A 26,502-nucleotide genomic window follows, 5' to 3' on the forward strand; every position below is an offset into this window, starting at 1 on the left:
TGCATTGAAAATGTACTGAAATCATTAGAATATTTTATGTAAAGTGCAATGACTTCGACGGTTAAAGGTTCTTATGAATAAAATCTTTTACTTAGGTCAACTTACGACTAATTTCTTTCGGTCTTGTACATAATGTAAAGTTAAGGAAACTCCTCAGGGTGTATTAGCATAGAAAATAACAGGCTAGGCTAGGCTATTTATCTCCGAACCACATATAATTTAGATGAACTCATAAAAAATATGACGTTACAAAAAAAACATGCGAATAAAACTCATTATAAAAAGAATGCCCATGGTTTATTGTAATCTAATTGCTATTTTCTCTCATTTCAGTCTAAGGAGAAAATGACGCGCGGTGTTCGAAGAGGGTGCGTGCGACTCAGGGCAGCTGTCATAGGCATCGATGATGAAGACGATTCCACCTTCACCATCACCGTAGACCACAAGACGTTCCACTTCCAGGTGATTATCGATATTGAACTTTATTTCTTCTGCATAAGGCACTATTTGGTGTATATGTCTTGGCTTTCTGATATACCGTCAGTTGTCTTCTTTAAATCTATAGCTGCCTCTTTCTTTGTCAACAAGATAAAAAGTGTTAGCAATATATTTAAAGAAGCTTTAATTTTAATCTTTCTGCAACTGACGGATAGAAGAATACTTTAAATTGAAGATAAATGTTTGCAGTTTTAGATGCAATACATATTGAACAATGTAACCAATACGTTGTATGTAATAACATACGTTATAACGTAATTCTCCTTTCTACGACCAACCACTATAGCATCGGCATTTACCCAGAAGAAATTTTTCAAAATAAGTAAAACTCAACTTCATATTCCTCTTAGCCATTGCAAAATTCAATATTAATCTTTACTAATCAATTTTTCTTCACAATTTCCAGGCCCGAGACGGTTCAGAAAGAGAACGATGGGTCCGCGCATTAGAAGACACCATATCAAGGCATGGTCGCCGAGAGCGATGGTCGCGCTGTATGCCAGCCCCGCGGCACCGACACGGTGACCTTGAGCGCAGAATATCGGAGGCTGACGCTTATCTGCAGATCATGATTGAGCTGGTTTCTGTAAGTTTCCCTGTAAATATTTTAAAATCCAAACTAATATTATAAATGCGAAAGTAACTCTGTCTGTCTGTCTGTCTGTCTGTCTGTCTTTCTGTCTGTCTGTCTGTCTTTTCTTCACGCCTAAACTACTGAACCGATTTGTGTGAAATTTGGTACAGACATAGTTTGAAACTTGAGAAAGGACATAGGATAGTTTTTATTACAAAAAAAAAAAAAAATTATTCCGGACATATAGCGCCATCTATTGGTCAAATCAAAAATCTGCTGGTAGTCATTATTCCACGCGAACGAAGTTGCGGGCAAAAGCTAGTCTTAAATAATTGCTAGGGTTAAATTCGAAATTAGACACCAAATTATACTATATTCGAAATTATACCAAAACATGGTCGCCGAGAGCGATGGTCGCGTTCTATACCAGCCCTGCGCCACCGACACTGGTTCATGGTTGAACTCGTTTCTGAAAATTTCACATTGAAATAACATTTATATAGTTCGGCCGTTCAGAGAATGCGTTCCTGACACCTGTCAGTTAGTCACGACTAGTGATGGGCACAACATAACACTGAGTTCGTTACCGTTCCTCCAAAATGAACCGCCAAATTATTTTAAGATTATTTTCGTTTTAAATTGGCGGAATCATTTAAATTTTTATTTTAGTTATTTAAGTGGAAACCAAAAAAAGGTAATATTCATATAATAAAATTGTTTTATTTATTCTTTGTTACAAAGTTACAATTTCTATGCAATAAAGTAAGTACATTGAATTGAATGTGCGTACAGAATATTAATCAGACTCCGATTCGCTTGAGGAGGTGGTGTCTTCATCATCATCTTCCCCTACATGTATAATTATATTATTATCAATAACAGAATCAATCCTGATATCTCGGTCAAAATGTTCCAAAATCAGGTTTTTAGTCTTCTCAACAACCCTTGCCCAGTCATCTCTTGTGACTTCCCCGCAGGCTTCTTTTAATAGGGTCATCATCTTTTTCGTGCTGAATGGCGGGGAAGTATTGTGGCGGGCGGCGTAACCTTTTATTTGAGCCCAGATTAGCTCGATCGCGTTATATTGGCAATGATACGGTGGAATTCTTAGAACGCGATGACCGTACTCCAGAGCCAGTTCATCGATTTCGTATCGCACATTTGCCGCTTTATTTTCTTTAACTAATTTAATTAGCTCTGCTTTTAGCATCTGCATATTTGCGTCAATGCCTTTTGCTTGTAACCAAGCCACCATTTCTTCTTTTTTATTAGCTTGGGTAGGGGGTTTCTGTATTTGAACCGAGTGATAGGAGGCATTATCCATGAATATTACAGAAGGCTCTGCTAGGCTGGGCAAAAGCACGTTCTGGAACCACTCTTTAAATGTAGTGGCATTCATTTCCTCGTGGTAGTCATTTGTGGTTTTTGATTGAAATGCCAGTAACGCGTTCTCCACAAAGCCGTATTTTGCAGAACCTGCGTGGCATATTATCAGACGGGCCCCCTTACCCATTGGTACTTTTGACGTTGACGCTTGTGTATCATCCGTCCAGGAACGGGAAACCGTGTGATTGGCGTTTAGCCATGTCTCGTCAATGAACACGACATTATCCCAGTTATCAATTTTTTTTGCTTCCCTCAAAAAACTTATCCTTTTTAAAATTACGTCGTATCGTTCTAATAAAATTTTTCTTTTGTCTGTTTTTTTATACGAAAAACCTATATCTTTTAAGATTTTGGTTAAAGCAGTTTTACCCCCCCTAAACAGTCCAGCTTCTCTTAAGGATGCCAAAAGCTTCTTCCTGTTGAGATATTCATTTCTGGAATAGTAACCATATATATGATTTCTGATTGCATCGGCGTCAAAGGTGTCAATATCTGTCACGGGTTTAGTTCTACGTTTCTTCTTCGGAGTACGTAAAATATTATCTTCCATGCCAGTCGAGCCGAACTTTTCTTTATTAATATTTGTTATCGTTCGTTTGCTAACTCCAAGCGCCTGAGAGACGCGTTCTTGTACTTGTTCGACAGGTATCAGGGGTCCGCAATTTTGCCGCTCCCGCTCAAAGTAATCTTGCAGCTTGATGATTAACTCACGGGCTCCACTTTTCAATGTTTGTCCACGTTTAGGCATTATTATGCACCAAAAGTAAAAAGAACGCAATAAAAAACACAATCGAAGTCCTATTTAGCGCCGATGTCAGTTTGAAAAGCAGAAACAGTCTTAAGGAGATGAGTTACGCACGAAGAATTTATGTCGACTAATTTATTTATACGGGCGGCGCCCTATTTATATGTGTACGCCTGCGACAACGAAAATCTGATTTTGAAAATTTAAAATTTTGAATTTGACATTTGAACTTCATTGTATTTTTCTTCATGACTATTGAAGGTTGCGAGTCGAAAAGGTTGTATGCGTTTCATGTCGCTACAAGTCCATTAAACATAAGCCGGATAATCAAATAAAAACCATAGACATAATATAGTAAACAGGACTGCGCACATATTATACTACTTACTTATTGGTGTCTATGAGATTAAGCTATGTGAGACAAATCCGAATTTGCTAAGATTATTAAACACAGATTGGTATTGAAGTTTTAACTTACGCAGTTTGTTACCTTAAGATACTAATATAAGCTTTTAATAATTAGCTGAAATTAGCTGTATTAAATTCATAAAAGTTATCTTATAGTCCATTATTTTCAAATTTTAAAAAAGAAAAACAAATCTTTTATTTTATAATATAAGTATAACTGTAAAAGAACTGATTACGATACTTGCCTGTTATTTTTAGCACAGCACTACAAATATAAAGCGCTGACATAACCTTGTAATTGCGCAGTATAGATTTAGAAAAATATTGTTTACCAAGTTATTTGACACTCAGTTTGGACCAAAATTATAACATTCATTGATTATTGATATAATAATGTTGTTTTAAATTTATTTCATCAATTGTTAAAACGGTAAACAATCAGCAAAAAATTTTTATCGTAACTGCAACGCCATTACAAAGTTACGTCGTCAGTTCAATCGCGATGTGTCAGGAACGCATTCTCTGAACGGCCGAACTATAATTGATCAAAATAAAGGAACAACAAAGGAATGCCAACAACTATAAGCATTTAATGTTGCTTTTAGTTTAGGTAGAATTGGCGACGTAATACGTAAAGCTGGGTACTCACTTAGCAGTGTAGCACGTAACGTATCAGATACGGTATCAAGTGAGTACGTAGGCACGAGCCCGCTGCAAGCCGCACGCGCGTGGAGCGCTGTAAGCTCGCACTGACCCGCCGAGTGGCGGTTTCGCTGCGGACACAAAGGCGGCTCGCAGTGTGCTCGTGAGGACCGTGGACGAGCCGTACCCACTTGCAGGTTGATACCGTATCTGATACGTTACGTGCTACACTGCTAAGTGAGTACCCAGCTTAAGATAACTAAGGACAAATATAATACTCTAGTAGCGTAGTGTGAAAAATACTTTTTAACTATTGTTGCTTTTTGTTTCAGAAAATGAGCGTTCGTGTGTCGGAGCTGGGAGATCCGCATGAGAAGAGCAAAGGACAAGTTATTCTAGATCATTCCAATGTAAGTAATATTTGGATATTGTGTTTAGACGAATTATTATTAAAGCATAAAAAGACTGAAAGTTTCCTGTATAAGTACTGATAAAAGATTATTTTTATCGAAGTAAATGGAAGTATTAGTAGTATAGTGTTTCAAATTGATAATTTGATGTCAGTATTGAAAAATAGTAGCAGTCATAGTCTTATTAGTAAATTAATTATTGTTCTGTATGTTTCTGTAAACATGTAGTCGTGGTGGCCTAGTGGGTAAAGCACCAACCTCTCAAGTATGAGGGCGCGGGTTCGATCCCAGGTCAGGCAAGTACCAATGCAACTTTTCTAACTTTGTATGTACTTTCTAAGTATATCTTAGACATCATTGACTGTGTTTCGGATGGCACGTTAAACTGTAGGTCCCGGCTGTCATTGAACATCCTTGGCAGTCGTTACGGGTAGTCAGAAGCCAGTAAGTCTGACACCAGTCTAACCAAGGGGTATCGGGTTGCCCGGGTAACTGGGTTGAGGAGGTCCGATAGGCAGTCGCTTCTTGGTACTCAGCTGAATCCGGTTAGACTGGAAGCCGACCCCAACATGATTGGGAAAAAGGCTCGGAGGATGATGATGTTTCTGTAAACATACAGATCAATCATTAATTTAAATAGGTAACATACTTGACATGCGCTAAGGCATGTTATGCGGAGGTATGAGAGTATGGAAGGAGAATGCTGCGCCAATCCCAAATAAAATTTAGATAAGAACAGGTGATGGTGATGATGATGACACGATAAGGAATTGACTGAGTTTTAGATTGACCACAAATCGTAAAGGTTCTAATATATATTTTTTTTTGTTTCCGCAGGTCATGTTGGACAACATAAAACATTCCATTGTGCTGCTACAAATAGCTAAGGTAAGCATACCTCTTTTATTTACCAAAAAATATAATATGAAACCCATAATTCACACAATAAAAATTAAAATTCACACTAAGATTTAGTTCTGACGTAAAAATAAACATGCACACAACATATCGTACATTATTCATGATATTAACTAAATGAAATGATTGTTTTCTTGCAGAACACAGTTAATCCAGTTAACGGAGTATATCAGGGACCTACAAATCCTTCACAAACACATATCAAACAAGGTATTTGAGATCTTTTTAACATTTCACTATTGCAATCTATAAGAGAATACTATAGAAAGATTTGACAAGTCCATCAGATCTTCATTAAAAACATACACATGCATTTCATTGTAAATAACACATTACACGGCAAATTGACCTTTTATAAAAAATAAAAATTCTCCTTTATCTAACTAAAACATAAAATAAGCTGAATAAGTAATCACTGTAAATAAAATACACGTTTAATTTTTATATAGTCAAAGTTTCATTTCAAATAGACAAACTCTTGAAAAAAGTCACAGTACCGGCAAAATAACTCTATGGACACTCGTTTTAAGATAAAAATAAATTTTACTAAATCTCGAACACACAGACACGATTGCACACATTTGCTCGCACACAAAAGTTTCAATTACGCGGACATTTTAGAAATGTTCGCACATAAACGGATGCCGTTTGCTGAAGTAGACCAAAAAAATAATTGACTATTCACATTTTTTTTTTAAGTAAGTATGTTAGAAAAACACCTGTAGTTAATGAATATAAAGAATACTTATATAATTGCTATACACAAATATTTTGTATTTATCTTGCACATGTTGACATAGAAAGAGCTGATATCGATAACGCAAAAAAAGAGAACAATTGTTTACTGAAACAGTACACCGAATTAGAAGAAAAAAGGTTTTACACAAAAATGTACCGTCAATAAATGACACTTTCAAACGTCAAAAGAGAGCACCCAAAACGCCCATCCTGCACCACTCACTATGTGCTTTTGCTGGGAAGATGTGGCGCAACAAATTCCGCAGCAACACATGTCTGTCTGTTAGATTTGAACTGCCACGTGTCCATAAGTCAAACGCTGACCTCAAATAGTTTTTGTCACTGGCTACAATTTATCACTCCCTACTCTAACATAAGGCTGAGATACCACCAAAGCGTAGCAGACAGATGAAGCTTTTCAAAAACCTATAGAATAGAATTTCACCGCTAAGGCGATACCACTGTTATACTTCGGCCGTTCAGAGAATGCGTTCCTGACACCTATCAGTTAGTCACGACTAGTGATGGGCACAACATAACACTGAGTTCGTTACCGTTCCTTCAAAATGAACCGCCGCATTATTTTAAGATTATTTTCGTTTTAAATTGGCGGAATCATTTGTTTTATATTTTAGTTATTTAAGTGGAAACCAAAAAAAGGTAATATTCATATAATAAAATTGTTTTATTTATTCTTTGTTACAAGTACATTGAATTGAATGTGCGAACAGAATATTAATCAGACTCCGATTTGCTTGAGGAGGTGGTGTCTTCATCATCATCTTCGCCTACATGTATAATTATATTATTATCAATAACAGAATCAATCCTGATATCTCGGTCTAACAAAAGCCGGGTAATCAAATAAAAACAGATCGAAAACACTTGAAAAACGTGGTCTATGCGCACGAAACGACAACGGACGACTGTTTTAGCGTCACAAAATGGCGGCCCATAACGCCATTTGGGGTTACCATTTTTAATCTAAGTATAAAAATGCGGTTTGGTCATAGTTTTATTTTTATATTTCATAAACGTTATAATTAAGTCTTATAGTCCATTATTTTCCAATTCTTAAAAAGAAAATCAAAACGTATTATTTTATATTATAACTGTATAAGAACAGATTACGATACTTGCCTGTTATTTTTAGCACAGCACTACAAAATATAAACCGCTGACATAACCTTGTAATAGCGCAGTATAGATTTAGAAAAATATTGTTTACCAAGTTATTTGACACTCAGTTTGGCACAAAATTATAACATTCATTGATTATTGATATAATAATGTTGTTTTAATGCTCCTCAATTGTTAAAACGGTAAACAACCAGCAAAAATATTTTTATCGTAACTGCAACGCCATTGCAAAGTTACGTCGTCAGTTCAATCGCGACGTGTCAGGAACGCATTCTCTGAATGGCCGAACTATAGAATAACGAAATTCTCTTAATTGTTTAAAACATCTCCGCTCCGCATCGCTTTTATGGAATTTGTGGGCTGAAAGTTAAATAATGTTAGATTCTTCTTTTTATACGAGGAGGTTTTATTGAATGTATATTTGTTTGTAAGATGCGGAATTATCCCCGCGCGTGGAGATGGGCGCGGAGTGTCGCGAGCTCGCCACGCCGACGCATCCGCTGCCGCCGCTCGAACATCTCGATGCCCCACGTAAGTTTTATAGCCTTAGTTTTTAATACTACATTCTTACTGTGAACCGTACCACCCAACATGATAGGGAAAAGGCTCGGAGGATGATGACTGTGAACCGTCTGTTTGTGTACATTTTCTCGGTGTACAGGCTTCAACAATATAAGTTGAGTATAACATAAAGTATGTGGGAAATGTGAATCGGAATAATTCGAATCTTTCCGGTGTAAAGTTGCATAGACCTCAATAACTGTTTCACCAGAGTTTGAAGTTTCAGTATACTCAAGAATGGTGATGATTTCGCTTTGTTGCTTCAAATAAAAAGCCTATACTCATAAACATGAACACTATACAAAAGTATAACTTTTACGGCTTTTCCAATTTCGATAAAACATCTAAGAACCACTGCTGGAATATCAATTTTCATCTTAAAACCCAAACCAGTTCAAACGTTTAATTGCTACGGTGCCATAGACACACGAGTTCAAACCCCTCTTTTCCCATCTTTGTGTCTAAATACCGAGTATAACTTACATATAACATTTATTCAATAAACTGATGATATTATTTTTTCATTTTCTTAGCTATGTCACTGCTAGTGCCGGACACTTCGTACTCGTCATCAGAAGGGGAGGACGATTTCTTTGACGCCGATGACGAACCGGCCGGTGCCGTGCTACCGGGGCCCAGGTCAGTAATGCACGAGCTATAGTATTCTATCTATTGGTGTATTTTATGGGAGATAATTAAAAGATACCCATAAAGTTTCACAACGGTTTCATGTCCAAGTGAAACGGAAGCACAAACATGATTGTCATTTGGGATGACAGATTGAAAATCGGAAACAAAATTGACAGCGTCAGTGGCCAATTTAGAAGCAAATCTTGAGGTCAGAAACGTGTATTTATTTATTTTATGTTTAGCATTTTAAAAGGACCTCCTTGTATTAATACTTTTTTGGATCTTCATCTTTCCAAGACTATTGGGTTGCCCGGGTAACTGGGTTGAGGAGGTCAGATAGGTAGTCGCTCCTTGTAAAACACTGACACATCCGGATAGATTGGAAGTCGACCTTTACTTAGTTGGGAAAAGGCTAGGCAGATGATGACGATGATGGATCTTGGAGCCACATCGTCCTTGTATTTTTTTTTTACCGTTCCAGTGCAAGGTAAGTTCATGATTCGTTGTAAGCTATTGCTATGGTGCATACTTTTACGAGAATATTTTCAGTAAAATCTCTATGCTGAATAGGAAGACGCTTGATTGATTACTTAACGCCATTATATGCATTAGAAGCCATTCTACTGGAATCGCCGGAAATTATTTTATGACCGTCGCAGTTTGTCTTTATTTCAGGATAGTAACTGTTTCATCTTCGCTATTTACTTTGTAATAAAAAGTGAAATAATTCAAAGATAGTATTTGAAACAAATACGTGAAGTCAAAATAAGTTTAATATTTTTACATCCTCTACCTCATGTTAACGAGTTCACATAATATTGAACGTTCTTGCTCCGAACAGATGTTACCAACCACCATTAAAAGTTGGCCTGTAAGCAAACGCGGGATGATTTCGCGCTATCGATCGCTACTAAGTTTGGAGTCACGGTTTAAAATATTCAGAACTGAAGTAGACTTTGGTCTAACTATGTCTATAGTTATGGTATTGGTCTAACTAGGTCTTTAGTTATGGGTTGTCTGGTATTTGGAAAGAGATTTGCTTAAACTTGATTTATTTAATTGATATAGGGGATGTTCTGACGCTGTCTTTGTTTTATTAATAAGAATGAATTACTTAAAAGAAAAGCCTTTCTGGTGCTCTAATTTACATAAGTTTGACAGTAATTAAATAATTATAGAGCACCAATATACCACTGTTAGTCTGGCAGTGAGATAGCAACATGCATAATTTGAACAATACTGGGACAAAAAAACCCTCTTATACAATAATGTGTCGGAGTAAATAAAGTAAACGGTTTATATTTTAAGTGAGAAACTTGTTACCGAAGGTTTAAAAAGTTTGCACGAAGTAATTTTCTAACTAGGTAACCAAACAAGCTAGAGTATTTGGCTGAAATAACCGATGGTCTAATGACCTAAGTTTATTTTAGACTTGCTAATTAGATTCCAAGCACTCTTGACTCTAACATCCAGTAATGAATTGTTAATTAACAAAATTTCATGAAATGTATGTTAAAATAGCTTTGTAAGTGCAAAGACCCTTTCAATTTTTTCACGAAGTACGTAACGTAGGTCCTACTGTTGATTATTTTATTTAACAGTGCACACTCATTGCTTAGTAAAGACTGAAGATCACAAGAAAAAAACTACTAGGATAGTTTTAATTGTTTTTGTTAATATTTGTAGCTTTGTAAATATCTATGTAAATAAACAAAAAATAGTATTTCAACAATTGTATTATAGAAATCAGTTACAAAAACATACAGAAGAAGACCTTTTCCATTTAAAAAAAACTAAGAAAAGTCAAACTCATGATTAGAGCATAACAGCGACAAAACTCCGTAAATATTCGCTAGAAAAAAACATAATGTAATAACACTTTTATTCTTCATGACATAATCCATTTACACTACAGCAACACTAGCCTTCTTATAAATTCTCGTCATGTTTTCCTACGAAGTTCACGACCCGGGGTGGTGTTGACGACCCTCGACCTAATTTCGGCGCAAACCGATGCATATTGTATGCATGCATGCATGCTAATGTGGAGTCGTTGATCGACGTGATTATTTGAGACCTGTGGTAAATTAAGGGAATTATTGAAACCTTAATAAATTCTTGTCATTCTTCACTAGCAACACAAAGTTGATGTTGACCCGGGGTGTCGACGACCTTCGACCTAATTTCGACGCAGTTCAATGCATATTGTATGCATGCATGCATGCTAAAGTGGTGACGGCGGTGATTGACGTGATTATTTGAGACCGACGTGATTATTGAGGATGATGTGGAGGATGGGTTAATATGGTTTACGTTGGGGTAGGTCTATAGACAACAGTGAAACAATGTACAGGGGTTGACAGTTATAGCTGTTGTATGAATGATGAATGTAATATCTGCCAAATGCAATGAATTTGAAACAGTTATGCAAGATATTAATTAAAGGACGAATGATGTTTACTTAATTCTTAATTGCATCCATTTAGAAGTTTTACATTATTGTGTGTTTGTTAAATTTGACCTTAACTTTATTTGGCAACCAAAAATTGAGTAACGCTTGTCTGCCGAACATAAAGTATTTCATCAAATAGTGCTGTAACGAATTGCTGGAACATCTCGGGTACAAGATAACTACAATATACTCGTAAATGCAAAAGTTTATATTTTGAAAGGGTAACGAAACGTACATTCACAGACATAGACATATCATATCATCGAACTAGCTTCACCCGCGTCCTATACATACTAGGCGTCCTATACTTCATGCATCCGAATAAAAAAGCCATTACCAACCTCGAAAATGGGCTAACACTGAGAGAATTTTTCAATAGAGATTAATAGTCCTGAGATTTACACATTCAAACATAGAACATACAAACAGCTATTATTAGTAAAAAATCATATCCTCATTTTATTTAGGCAAATTACATACGATATCTTTTTATATCCCTCTTCAGTAGATGAAAGCGGGAAATGAGTCTCAAACCCAAGTGGAAGGTCTAGTCATTTCATATAAAATAAAGGGTAGTATTTAAACGCAAATCAAACAATATCCTTTTTCTATGCAATAAAATTCCAAATTCCCATCAAAATTACTGATTGCACAGCAAAATATTCAACTCAAAATATCGCTAAACACACTACAATTTATTTTCGCAGCGTACAGCGATTTTTCCTAAAGCAAAAGCTTTTTCATCAATGCACAGCTAACAATCTTAATGCACATTATACATGTTAATTCTTTTTCTTTTAAATATAGCTTCTATTTTTATATTATTTACAGCAGTTTTTCTGAATAAAACAGCATTTTATTAGTCACAGTCATCTTATTATTTATTAATTACCACATAATAAGATCAGCAAAAAAATATAAAATTAAATACAAAATTGTAATTTATTGAATTATTAATAAGCGTCCACGCTTCCTTTTTTGCCCAATAGGCACATTTTTACCTTCTGAAGGTGGCGCCACGTACTTGAGTCGGATCGAAAGTCCGATGATATGCTTGCACATATAAATAGTTCTTAAAAAAAATAGGGCAGGTGCATTTTTAGTCATTGTCTTCCTTTTGGCATACATTTCATATAAGTAGTCATTAAAAGGCAGAACTATCATACTTCAGAATGTTTATAGTCAGAATCATCTTTTGGCATAGTTTTGGAATTTTTATTTTCCTGTAAGAAGCGTGCAAACAAGCCTGAAGCATGCAAGCAGGCATGCAGCATGTAAGCATGCATGCAGCATGTAAGCAGGCATGCAACATGGAAGTAAGCATGCAACATGCAGCAAACATGGCTTCTGTCACGGCTCCGGCGCTGCGGGGCTCCGGCGGTCCCATGCGAGCTTATCGTCGCAAGATGGTTTTCACGCTCACCACCGCAGCTTCGGCTTACTGGCCGGCAGAGCCGGCCAGCCTCAGCCGCGTCGGCGAGCGTTAAAACTACCTGCGCCTCAGCTCGCAGGCCGCCTCGCCCCTCCGCGCCTACGCGGTTTTGAATTGCACTCTAGGGGTAGGGCAAACAAGACTACGTGGAGTCGGTTTTGCAGCGATTTGTTTTCGTTACTAGCTTCAATTTTTCAGTTAATTTGTTCTGCTTTTAGAAATAATGCAATGTGACAGGATTTTTTGTTATAATAATCATTAAATTTGCCGAGCATGGCTTCTTGAAAATTAAGACAAATATGATGAACAGGTTTTGTTGTACTTACTGGTTAATATGCGACTGGGATAGTTATTTTGCTATGAAATATGTAAAATTTGCTGTGCAGTCAGTATTTTATGCTTGTATGTAGTATTTTTGTACAAGAATAAATTTAACTGTATTGCATTATAAGGAAAAAAGTAATGTCATATTGATGTATAATTTCGAATTATCTGCAGTTTGAGTTTTGTTAAACATTTAGTTTATTTGTAGTGAAGTAAGTTATTTGATGTAAAAAAGAATATAAATGATGAGTATTTATTGATAGGCGATTATTTATTTGATATGCAATTTATAATATCCCTAAAATAAATAGGACACAATAATTATCCGCTAACATTCCCTGAATTCGGGTTACGGGGGTAAAATAGTCGTACATTTGCCGTTTTCAGGTCAAACGACAGCGGTGACTCCTGAAATAATCGGTCAGTGAACCGCTTGTAACGATTCGCGGTCGATTCGTATTGCCAATAGATATGTGGACCTAGTTTATTGTTTAGACCCGTATTCTTTTGGAAGAACCCCCGTACTTTTATTGTTTGTCTTTCTAATTATATGCTTTTTATACCACAATAACATTTAGGTTAATTTTTATCCTTGTGCGAGAAACTGCTGGCGGAAATTATTAAGTAGTTAAAGTTGCTGTTACACTTAAATAACATAAAAAATCAAGTAGATATAAAATCGTAAATCTGAAAAAGGTCTCCAGTGAACTATTTCCGAGATATTTCCGTGTACGTGTTTGAAGTATAAAGCATCCTTTTCCTTCTTACAACTCCATTATACGCGTGTCAAAGTTCAGATGAGATTTATGCTCTGTTGTGACCGTTGCTTGCAGTAATATAAGTACGCGTATTTTTACTAGACTGACTCTTTCCCTTCGGTTTTGCGTTTGTTCCGGGAATCTTCTTTCCATCCCGATAAACTAAAACCTATGTTACTAGGAGATAGTGTACGGCTTGGTAGTTTCAAAGCCTTTAGGGTGAAAACAATCAAAATGTATCCTATTTATTATATTAGTTTAAGAATAATAGTTTTATTGGTAGTTTAAGAAACAGTGGGCCATTCATGAGCGAAGACCAATTCCTAGTTGGAGAAGGTTCGAGAAATGGTCACCTAGCTTGACAATACTGCTATTTGACAAGTGGATACGTGAAAGAAAATTCAATTTAGAGCTATGAATGATCGATCTTAAAAATAGAAACCAATGCTCTTGTCAGTGAAAATTTGGCACATTTTATCGTAATTTAAAGCTGCGTCTCTTTCTACCACTTACTGACTGATTTATGAAACATTTTCACCAATTATAGAACAAAACTAATTGTTCCCTGGGGTTCATATTATATCATATGATTTATTTGCGTTCCACAAGTTTGTCAAGATGTTACAATAGGCTTACAGTACAATTGTGGACCCTGTAAGGGCACAGCATCTTTGGGCAAAAATACTTATAACTATTCCATCAACTTCTACTAAAAGAAGTAACTACCTATTTCCCACACCTGGATATAAATTATAATGTACTTTCTTAGGCCAGACTATCTATGTACACATTTCATTTCAAAGGGTTCAGTAGTCCTAGCGGGAAAACCGGATAGACAGAGTTACTTTCGCATTTATAAGGATTCGCCAATCGTTTCAGATAATAATCAAAACGCTTCATACATATTAATTGACCTTTTAACTAAAATACCTCTGAATACTATTCTCCTCACGGCCCAATATGATATAGAGGCCTCTGATCAGACCGTTTGAATAATTCTCGAAGCTAATAAATTGTTTACATTGAAAGTTGAGGTTAACTTACCTAGTTACGTAAATTCAGTAGTGTGAAACAAAAAGGTTTTGAAAAGTGAAAAATAATCTGAAAAACTTGTTGTATTTTTTGTGTTTGCTCTACATTATATGAGCCTATATGCTAAATCGGTTCCTTTCATATAGGGAACTGGCTGCTCTTCGAAATACTTGAAGCATGAGGGTAAATATATGTAAAGAGATTCAAAGTACTTAAAACTCTTAATACTAAATTATATAGTAGAGGGTACAACTTTACTCACATATTGCTCCTTCATAAATTAAAATCTACATTAACTATAAGTTTTCCAGGAACATACTATGTATCAACTATTCAGTAAGCAGTAAAATCTTACTCCATTTGCTAACGTGGGAGTAATACCGCCCACACACTTTAGACAATATAGTGCCATAGGTAGGTACTTAAGGCGAGGAAGTGGTCAACAATAATTCCATAACCGGCACGCGCATCTAAGGCGCCAAAAGGGGTCGGAGCGTCTGAGCGGGGCGAGGATAACAATACGCGCGCTAGCTTATAACTAAAAGTCGTAAGCGACAAAATGGTTTTGTAATTTTAATATTTAGAAATGATAATTTAATAAAAATTCCTACTACCATTTTAAAGAGTATGTATATACTCAACTACTAAAAAAGTTAAGAGGCTTAAATCGGTCCCGTTTGCCCATAATATGTGAATCTCTTTTTAAAAAGAGGTATGTTTGATATATTTTTCTCTGTTATAAAAGTTACCTAATCATGTTTCTACAACTAACAAAATAAGGCTTATATCATGAACTTTCAGGTAACCAAGTTGTATTTTGATCCGTTTTGTATTTACTGAGAAAAATTGACATCCTTGGCGCCAAAAATTCCAATTCGTCCTCTTAACATCCGAGTGCATACCCGCCCCACAACGAACACGGATATTTTCCTTCTTATGTAAAAGTGCAGTAATACTAAACAAACAAGAAAATAGAATTAGAATGAGAGCATAATTTTGCGATATTTTAGGATTATTTTCGTATCAAAATCGTTTAATGTAAACATATGCACATCATTCTTCAGTTTTCTCTGCATGCCGTTTACTTGCTGCCCATTGGTCATATCGGCGATTTAACAACTGAAAATGTTCGATCTTTACAGTGGTGCAATACAAAAAAGTGAGCATTCTCGTTAAGATCGACACGCACCCTTAGGTAACCTCAGTAATAAGAAAACATCCAATAACACGCTACAATAACTTTTGTGAAAAGCAACTGTGCACGCCACCTTATGCCGCACCTTATTCTTAATTGATTCCCTGAACAAACGGGAATAGTATAGAAACGTGGAGTGTAAGAAAATGGTCTAGTTATCTGGGCTAAGGATATCCCACAATACACTCAATACAGAATCTCTTTCTAGAATAATCTAATTGGTTTCTCGAACAATACTTTCTCAGGAAACGTGTCGTAAGCTTCATTTGCACTAATTTCTGAGGAACTGTAACACCTAGTTAATAAATGTTTGTTGCCTTTTTGTCGAATTAATGAATTCTTAGTAATCCATAATAATTCTAGTGCAATAAATAGTTTCAATAAACAATTTTGACTTCAAATTGTTTGATTTAGAGGCTATGAGGGCTTACATAGACAGCAGAAATCAGAAATATTAAACGACGATTTTAAACCTGAATAAGCAGAAATCTATAATGATTTAAAACCTGAAATAATGAAACTCAAGGTTTTCACTTTACCTAAGTTTTTGTAAAAACAAACCCAGTTACTTTCAAGGTTCTGTTATTGTGACGTAGGTGTTACACAGTGCGCTCGAATAACTCTCAAAGGAGGAGAGCTAAGCTAACATTCTGTGAACTTATAATATGTAAGTACGAGTCGATATAATATTATTCTTGTAGACAAGGTTTATGTTGAACTGAACTGAGTTTCTGCTTGAATGAATTACACCCACTGTGAAGAACTTTGTGTCGTATGGGTGAAAGGTCAGTATTTTTATATAAACAAAGAAGATATTAGATTTACGTTTTTTTTTTGTCTGTTTACTTTGGGTCCTTCTCCTGGGAATTGTCTCTACTTTTACATAGTTTATCTCCAAATGTTTGATTGATTAGGAACTACCGAACCCATTTGAAAAATTATTTTCTCGATAGTATAGATAGGTTACTCTTTTCCGGATGCGTAGAGTAGTTCGCAAGGTTAACGGGTGACTGTCAAACTTTGTGAATACTATTCTTGAAATAAAAGCAATAATGCCAGTATTCTGATTATCGTCATAATAACAACTGTTGCTTTCTTGAAGCGTTATATCTCTACACAAAATCTAGACTCATTACACTGTAATTATTCGTGTCTAGTATTAGCCAAATATTTAGCCACCAACATAGACTAGACTTAAAATAGACCTAGGCACGACAGGTATACGTATCTTCATTTCAGTCTAGGTAGAATTCACCCTGAAAATCGCGTGACCGCCTGAAATGCTGACCGTTGTAATACCAGTCGCTGAAAAAGCAAAAAAAATGAAAGTGTATAAATCTGTAATGTATCAAAACTTTTTATGAGTACCTTAATGGTAGTTCATAGTATTGTCTGCACGATTTATGATACAATTTTGGGTATTTGTAGTCTATTGTTATGTGCTTATTTCGTATTGGCACGGACAATATGAGAATAGTTGTTATTAGAGTGGTAAAATTACGTAAATTCAGAAGTATGGTATAATAATAGAGTCCCAGAGAAAAGTGTATTAATCTGTGTTACGTATGTACGTCAATGAGGGTCTTAAAACTGTTTTTTTCTGGATTTCCGTACCCAAAGGGTAAAACGGGACTCTATTACAAAGGCTTCGCTGTCCGTGTGTTCGTCCGCCTGTCATCAGGCTGCATCTCAAAAACCGCGATAGCTAAACAGTTGAAATTTTCATTTTCGTATTTGTGTTGTCAATGTAACAAATACTGAAAAATGCAATGCAATTAATATTTTTTTATGAACAACTACTCGCACTTGACCGGGATTTCTTTATCGTGTATAGTATCTAGGTATGGCTTTTTTCCCTACAAAATATCTACATTGTTTTTTATTTTTTGTTATACATTATGTTTGTACATTCCACAAAGATCTTTCACTTGAATCACAAAGTTCCATTTCGCTTACAAGTGCCAAGTATTCTAACTAACACTGATTCATCTGCACATAACTTAGGTGAATACAAACATAACCCTTCGGCAGTCGGCTAAAAATAGAACAATAGCATAAAAATATATGTTTACTAATAGCTTGACAAATATTTTGATTTCTTTAGTTGAGGTTCAATTCAATTCAATTCAATTCAATGTATTTATTTGTGAGCATAGGTATACAGATAGGTCTTAAAATTAAACATGTTAGAGCTCTATGTTCTACCAAATGGACACATACACGTGTATTTTTGCTTTATGTTGGTTTATCTATTGCTCAAATAAAAAATATTCAGTAGAATTCACAAGTGACTAGTTATAAGACCACTGGTTTCCGCGAGCGGTTTCACCCGCGTTAAGTATCGTATAGTAAAAACAAAAGTAGCGTATATATAGCCCTCCTCGATAAATGGGCTAACGGGAGCTAAAATAATTTATCTAACAAGTCTAGTAGTGTCTGAGATGAACGCGTTCAAACATACAAACTGATGATCTTTCTCCGGTCGTGTCGGATTGCCGTCCCATCGGGCTATGAGAGTGAAGGAATAGTGAGTGCACCTGTGTCTGCGCAAATGCTTGTGCCCTATAATATGCCCTGCACAGTTGGCTAAGCTGCTCACAGGAGAACAGCCGCCGCAGCGGGTAATCGGCTAGGAGGACATCAATAGTATCGATGATCAGGTAAACGAAAAAAATAATGTTTTTAACATCGTCACTTAGTAGGCATTTGTCTATGTAAATATGTGTATATTTTTTTATTGGATAAAAGTTAACATCTCAGTACATAATAATCTTTCTATAAGTATCAGTCTGATTATGTAATTTATATTTCAAACCAATGCCACCTTAGTGATTGTGTTAAAGCTTTCTAAATAAAAGTTTAAATCTAAACTAATTGATCAACTGTGTTTCAGTTTGGTCACTCAGTTATGGAATATTGAATGTTGCTGTAATGGTTTTGTTTATTCGGTAAACATGGGTTTGGAACACGAGCCCTTTTCTCGCAGTTTCAGTTTTGTTATATTAGTAGCTGTGATTTTTGTTATGTACTTTTACTTTGTGTAATTCACAAGCAAAGCAAAATTGTTATCGACTGAAACTGAATAAGGATGAGGTTCTCAATTCGGACGTTTGTTTTTTTTACAGTTTAGAACTAAGGTTTATTTCATTAATCTGACTCCCTGTTCTAAATTCTCCACGGAATGGTATTATTTTTTTCTCAAATGGCACTCAATTTTCTCATACTCTCACTAACATATTTACTACAATTTTGATGAATTATGTTTATGTAAATTACTGAATACCATCACAAACTTGTCAGCGCATTCAACTTGCCATTGTAGACATTTTATAGAAACCATTTTATTCAGCTAGGTACGTGCAGGTAGTGGGTAGGCCGACTGTTATACCCTAAAGAAATGCTTTGTTTGGTTACATTGACGCAGTATTTTGACCCTTTAGTATTCGTGTTTGCATTGTTAAGTTTGTAAATAAGTATGTATTTCTAAGATTTGCCTTGTACTGAAAGGTGACGTATTTAACCGATAACCTGGGTCACTATGTATTTCTTAAGGTTAATTGAACTTGAGAGTCTGTTAGTGGTGAATTCTACTCTGAGCTAATGAAATAGATCACTTTGCAAGTTTACAAGAGCAAGATTGACGCTTGTCATTAGTAGTGGAAGGTCCATAGGGCACATGGCACATAACAAGAAAATATTTTATCAAATGAAAATTTGAACCATCTCTGTATGAAAGCTTTCTCTCTACCAAGCAGGTTAATAAATAGACCGCGGAACACAAATGATTAAATGAAATTGCAATGTAATGTAAATGAAAGGGTAATGAGTTGTGTTAATGTTCAAACAAAAACGTTTACGCTAGGTATATATTTATACGATGGCATATTAAAAAATTATCTATATTTTTAATATGCCATCGTATAAAATGTTCAGTAATTTATTATTGGGATGACTGCTAGGCAGAAACATCATCTATTTGTATAGCGAATTTGTTTACCAAACCATCCTTATACATTACAACATAGTGTAGAATCTAAACATAGTTAATAGGGTTATGTCAACGTAATTCAATTTACTATCCCCCTTGCCAAGACAGTGCATTCATTATTGATTGTCTATTAGAAATATGGATGAAATATGCGTATTTTACGTTGTTTTCATTTTTATATGCATTAGAATTTTCTTCGGAATCTGCGCATTTGATTGACCAAAAAAATAAGATGTGAGAGGCTCTTCTTTTTTTGAAGGAGAGTAAAAGTAGTGTTAATGGAATGTAAAAACCTCCTACACGAAAGTAAACTGATTGTAGACAACTCTCGCATGAAAGTTGAAGTCGCGTAATACTCAATACTCAAGTATCAATGAAAAATTGCAGTAACTGAAACATCTGTGAAAAGCAAGTCAAATAACCCTCTGAACAATTTTACAGGTGAACTTCCAGTTCACCTGTCCTCTACACGCTTTAGGTAGCCAGTACTGAAACACATTAGTTTCAGCTACGGCCCATTAATTGTTATCCTCTGCTCTCAACTAACGGAAACACCATTCAGCTTGAAGGTACATTAATCAATTTCTGCGCACGTTTTGCTAACTCAGAAAACATGGCCAAATTCACACGCAATTGCAGGCCGTCTAAGAGTTTTTTGGGTGGAAATAAATTTTAAAGGGAAAGAATGGAAAAGTTAAAAGGTAGATAATATGTGTCAGAAAAGAAAATCATCACAATCAGTTGTAGAGAAAGATATATTATGCTTTTACTGATATGTAAATTACTGTAGGTACATGGTGATAAATGAGCATGAATGGTAATACCTACGTAACACTATGTTCTGCGGCTAAATGACTGCAGATAGACTGGAATGTCCATTGTTTCGCTTTTTGCAATGTGAAAAAGATATGTAACTCCTGAAAACTTTCAAAATACCAGAAGAATTTAATAAATATTTCTCCCAACATTGAAAACATCTCAATCAGTATAGTCGTGGAATCAAGTGTTTATCGTAAACGAGATCTCACAGAGTGTTTATTTATAAACATTATTTGGATGCGTCCCGTCCGTGGCCGTTTGCCGTCGATCGTCGCAGCGATGCGCCGTCGCTCTGCGGTCAAACGCCATAGACTAAAACCCAGACTGGACACTGCTCCATATAGGTAAAATACTCAGAAACTAGTCACACGCATAAATTGCTCAATTATTGTAGCACCTTAAATAAATAATAACAAACAGGAAAACCAGTTCGTTACATTATAAACTGGTTCCTATTATGTCTATTAAATGGCATGAGACCAGTTTAATAGACCAAATAAGTGTAGCGTTGCACGTGATTAACGACACGTTTTGAGGAAAATTACCTTATACCAAATAACAATATGAATTAGTTAATAAACAGGAAAATGTAAATATAATTAACGCTGTTTACTTATTTGTGACATTTAGATATATTTTGTTGATCCAATTCGGTTACTCGCCTAGCAACTGTTCTATAATATTTGTTTTACCGTAACTTATCTGCTCAGACAAGATTCTGTAGTTTCCTTTTAGAACGAGAAGATATTGGTCCAACTCGATTATTACAACTGTCACATCAGATTTCCTAGAACATGTAAAAAGAGTTCCGAAACAAACAGTCCTGTTTTCCGATTCCCCTCTGTACTATTTTGGTCTACGTTGATCTCGGCGTGCGGACTTCAGTGGCCGACGGTACGCGCCGGGCGAAGCACCTCTGCGCCTCGCTCCGCGCGTCACGCGATCGATACGCCGAACACACGCTACTCGACGACTGTACGCGACTGTCCTACCGAACGTTGCATAAACGGCAAAATAACGTACGTCGCACGATTATATGTAATCGCGAGTTTGCACCCCCATCACTCATTTCGGACGCATGTTCTTGTGTTTGTGTGTGCTGTGTTTTATTTATAAATTGAATGTTTACTTCCAAATTCTTCTACATTGTTCTGTTGTAGATTTTGGAAAAATGGGTTTAGATTCTGTTTTTGCCACTTCGATTGGGGATTTTGAATTGTTTTGCAGGATATCCGACTTTATTGTTTGTAAGTTAAGGTTGGTTTCGGTACAGTAGTTGAACTGTTACACCGAGCTCATTAGTGAGGAAACTGCTTCCTTTCAGCATCTGAATGTCAGGTTTTGTAAGCTGTTACATTTTTTGAGCAATCAGACCGTATTATGTAGCGGCGAAGTTTCATTTTCGAGAATATCAGGTCTTAAAGTAGGCGACTTATTTGTACTCGCTACACGTATTGAACATATTACATTACTGTTTGGGTACAAAACATAGATTAGACCGGTTCTACCCCTATCTTTTTACAAAAACATCTTTACAACCCTCTGCATAATCAATGGGACCCTTTCAGTAAATATTATTGAAACCCTTTTCAAATAAACCTTTCTTCGATATGCCAATCCTGAAACTTAGAGTATATTTTCTTTTCCAATTGGCAATTTCTTAACAAAAATATTATTTTAGTTAGACTGTTTTATCTTAGATCAGTATTTTACAAAAGTGTAACTTGATGGGGACTTAATACGCAGTCCTATGGTCCATTGGGCGCGCTATAAAGATTTTCCGTGTGAAACGGAGGTTCGGCCGGGGTCAATAACCTCTTCGTTCAAGGGTGGCTTGTCATTTACCGTTTAAAGCGCAATTCCGAAAGAAAATGTTGCAAGAGAAAACTTTGTGAAATAAGAACGCTCTTGAATGTTTGTGTACTGAAATTATGAGAATAAGTATGATTAGGTACTGAAAAAGTAATTGTTTAAGTTCTTTTCGCATTATAAAAATCAAATCGAATTATATTAGAAATGTTTAAGATTAAGGTAAGGAAAAGCAGATTTTCCATAATACGTAACTATATTGCGTAAAAAGTATGCATGGGAAATATTTAAATGTAGGTAAGGAAAAACAGGAGATAGTTTCCATACTATTGCGAGATTTCCTCAGAGTGCGAAGGAAGCCTCAGGAAAAAACCAATTTGAAATACAATAAAGGTTGCATAGGTACTCAAACTAGCACACAGCAACCCGATACATGACTATTCCATCAATTCGCCCAGTTGTTTAATTGATCACGTTATGGCAAATGTTTTCATGCATGTTTCGAATTCATTTGCTATATTTAACATTTGGCTATGGTACTAACAATGACGGAATTGTAAATATTTATTTATTGATAGCTCGTATAGAAGCTATTATAATTACAATTTAATGTTAGTGCTTGTTTAGGTGGTAAATGTTTTGGGGGAAAATTGTAGTATGATAAATAGATATAGAGAAATAACTTTCAATTTATTATTAAGCTGGGCTATCGATTTACGAAGATATTATTTCTGGATTATATTTTTAACTAGCTGCTACCACCAGTGGCCCCTGGGAACTACTCCGAGCACCAGGGTAAAAAAATAGCTTCTTTCCCATAATAATAGCCTTCCTCGATAAATGGAGTTTCCAAATTCTGTAATAAGAAACTGACTTCAGACAAAACAACTGACAATTGTACTTCTAGAACGCGGACCCAATGATGAAAGATGTCATAACTTTTCCAATAGTTGATTTTACAACGTGACATTTTAAATTCATATTTTCCCCGGGATTAAAAGGCAAAGTTATTAGTGACGACTGTAACAATACCGTAGTGGGAAAACAATGGAATACCGCGCTTGCTATGCGGTCCCAGCATACTAGTATGTATAACATTGTGTATTGTAAACTATAGTAGCCCAGCTGTTACGAGGTCAAAAGGACAATGGGCAGATTGGTATACCCCACCAATAGCAATGTCATATATATCATTGGATAGGCCTTTTTATGTAGAACAATATTTACTATGACAGCTTTGCTGAAATGTTTGTCCGTTCTGAGATATAGATCAAAAACTGTGCAAAAGTTAGAACTAAGTAATCTATTGATAACTCAAGTTTTTAAAGGAAAATCTAAGAACTACTAAGTGTAAGTCTTGTATATGAAAGAAAATCAGATTACAGTATTGATTAGCATCAGTTTTAAGATTGTTTGTTATCTATATCTCAGAACGGACAAACAACAGAACAAAGCTGTCATAGTAAATGTTGTTCCAGTTAAAAAGACCTATCCAATGATATGTATGACTTTCCTATTGGTGCGGTTTCTCACTACGCCCAACATCCAGTTGGTACAATAAAAGGTTAAATGCTACATAATAGTAACAATTATGGATCCTAACGGGCACAGTAGTACTTACAAGACTTAAAGTTATTAGTACTCAGATTTTCCTTTAAAAACTTGAGGTATCAATAGATTACTTATAGTTCGGCCATTCAGAGAATGCGTTCCTGACACGTCGCGATTGAACTGACGACGTAACTTTGCAATGGCGTTGCAGTTACGATAAAAATATTTTTGCTGGTTGTTTACCGTTTTAACAATTGAGGAGCATTAAAACAACATTATTATATCAATAATCAATGAATGTTATAATTTTGTGCCAAACTGAGTGTCAAATAACTTGGTAAACAATATTTTTCTAAATCTATACTGCGCTATTACAAGGTTATGTCAGCGGTTTATATTTTGTAGTGCTGTGCTAAAAATAACAGGCAAGTATCGTAATCTGTTCTTATACAGTTATAATATAAAATAATACGTTTTGATTTTCTTTTTAAGAATTGGAAAATAATGGACTATAAGACTTAATTATAACTTTTATGAAATATAAAAATAAAACTATGACCAAACCGCATTTTTATACTTAGATTAAAAATGGTAACCCCAAATGGCGTTATGGGCCGCCATTTTGTGACGCTAAAACAGTCGTCCGTTGTCGTTTCGTGCGCATAGACCACGTTTTTCAAGTGTTTTCGATCTGTTTTTATTTGATTACCCGGCTTTTGTTAGACCGAGATATCAGGATTGATTCTGTTATTGATAATAATATAATTATACATGTAGGCGAAGATGATGATGAAGACACCACCTCCTCAAGCAAATCGGAGTCTGATTAATATTCTGTTCGCACATTCAATTCAATGTACTTGTAACAAAGAATAAATAAAACAATTTTATTATATGAATATTACCTTTTTTTGGTTTCCACTTAAATAACTAAAATATAAAACAAATGATTCCGCCAATTTAAAACGAAAATAATCTTAAAATAATGCGGCGGTTCATTTTGAAGGAACGGTAACGAACTCAGTGTTATGTTGTGCCCATCACTAGTCGTGACTAACTGATAGGTGTCAGGAACGCATTCTCTGAACGGCCGAAGTATAGTTCTAACTTTAGCACAGTTTTTGATCTATATCTCAGAACGGACAAACATGTCAGCAAAGCTGTCATAGTAAATCTTGTCCTACATAAAAAGGCCTATCCAATGATATATATGACATTCCTATTGGTCGGGTATACCAGGTCCCATATATTTGTGCCCATTGTCCTTTGTCTGTGTCCTTTCTCAGGCTTGAGACTGACTATGCACCAAAATGTATTGAAATCGGTTCTGGAGTTTTGGCGTGAACGCCAGACAGGCAGAGATGCTTTCGCATTTATTATATTAATAAGGATGTCTTACTTATATGAATAGTTATCGGAAAAATGAAAGTGGTCTTCAACAATAAGTGTAGACAGTATCATGAGATACTTTGCTATGAAAATTAAAGTGAATTCAACTAGCCCACACTAACAAGAAAGTCCTCTGAGTCTGCTAGTAGGAAAAGTTAAATTCTATGCTATAAAAATCGTTTTCTATTAGAAAAGAAACGGTAACATAAACACAAACAATATAAAACTATTAAAACCTAGTTTCTTTATCAAATTCAAACTGAATTTCAATAGTCTTAAACATTAAAAATGATTAATACCAATTCAGGTTAACCATTCGAGCGCAATCGATTTTTGGTTGAACACCAGTCTGATTAGATAGGTATAAGTACGGATTCAATACTGAAACACGATTGGCTGAGCTAAATTGATTCTGTCTGTAAGTGATGATTACGTCATTGTCACAACTTAATTTAAACGTTCGTAATTGATTGCATACTGAGTTGTATTAGGTTGTTTCCGAGTTGGTATAGAATGCTGGAATAGAAGGAAGCCTTTTCTCTTCGCCTCGAGGTCAACGTATTTAATACTAGCTGTTGAGGAGGTTAGATAGGCAGTCGATCCAAGTAAAACACTGGTCATCAGCTACATCCGTTTAGCTGGAAGCCGACCCCAACATAATTGGGAAAAGGCTAGGCAGATGATGATGTAAGATGTTCCACCTGCGTCCTGCCTGGGGAAACTTCTTCCCGTACCCTGAAAAAATATAGCCTATGTCACCCGAGGATAGTATAGCTTCCCATGAGTGAAATCATTTCTCAAATCGCTTCAGTACTTTTCGAGCCTTCAGGTTAAAGAAGCGAACAAAAAAATCGCCTTTGTAATATTAGCATAGATTAATGAGTCTTTTATCGCAAACCAGTAAAAATCCATTTACCTATATATTCATACCTATTTCTGTACATTGCACAAATATACATAGTATCAGTATATTAGTCTAGTATTATTATTGTATCTAGAACAAACAGACAATCAATAACATAGTAAATATTCTGCCGAAATTATCCAATGTTTATAGATTCGATTTATGTAGTGTCGATGAAATAATTTTGTTTGATAAAGTG

At 35.5% G+C, this 26,502-nt stretch overlaps 1 protein-coding gene across 1 annotated transcript in view; it reads left to right on the forward strand.

The window, feature by feature from the left end:
- LOC124638026 (oxysterol-binding protein-related protein 9) overlaps nucleotides 1–26,502 on the forward strand; it is an 82,851-nt gene that overhangs the window by 25,806 nt on the left and 30,543 nt on the right. The window contains exons 2-8 of the mRNA XM_047174797.1: nucleotides 334–462; nucleotides 905–1,084; nucleotides 4,586–4,663; nucleotides 5,501–5,551; nucleotides 5,722–5,791; nucleotides 7,892–7,990; nucleotides 8,554–8,659. Of these exons, the coding sequence (XP_047030753.1) occupies nucleotides 334–462; nucleotides 905–1,084; nucleotides 4,586–4,663; nucleotides 5,501–5,551; nucleotides 5,722–5,791; nucleotides 7,892–7,990; nucleotides 8,554–8,659 (713 nt within the window). The remainder of the gene's footprint in view (nucleotides 1–333; nucleotides 463–904; nucleotides 1,085–4,585; nucleotides 4,664–5,500; nucleotides 5,552–5,721; nucleotides 5,792–7,891; nucleotides 7,991–8,553; nucleotides 8,660–26,502) is intronic.

The sequence above is a fragment of the Helicoverpa zea genome, chromosome 17 (assembly GCF_022581195.2).
Source record: "Helicoverpa zea isolate HzStark_Cry1AcR chromosome 17, ilHelZeax1.1, whole genome shotgun sequence".
Lineage (NCBI taxonomy): Eukaryota > Metazoa > Arthropoda > Insecta > Lepidoptera > Noctuidae > Helicoverpa > Helicoverpa zea.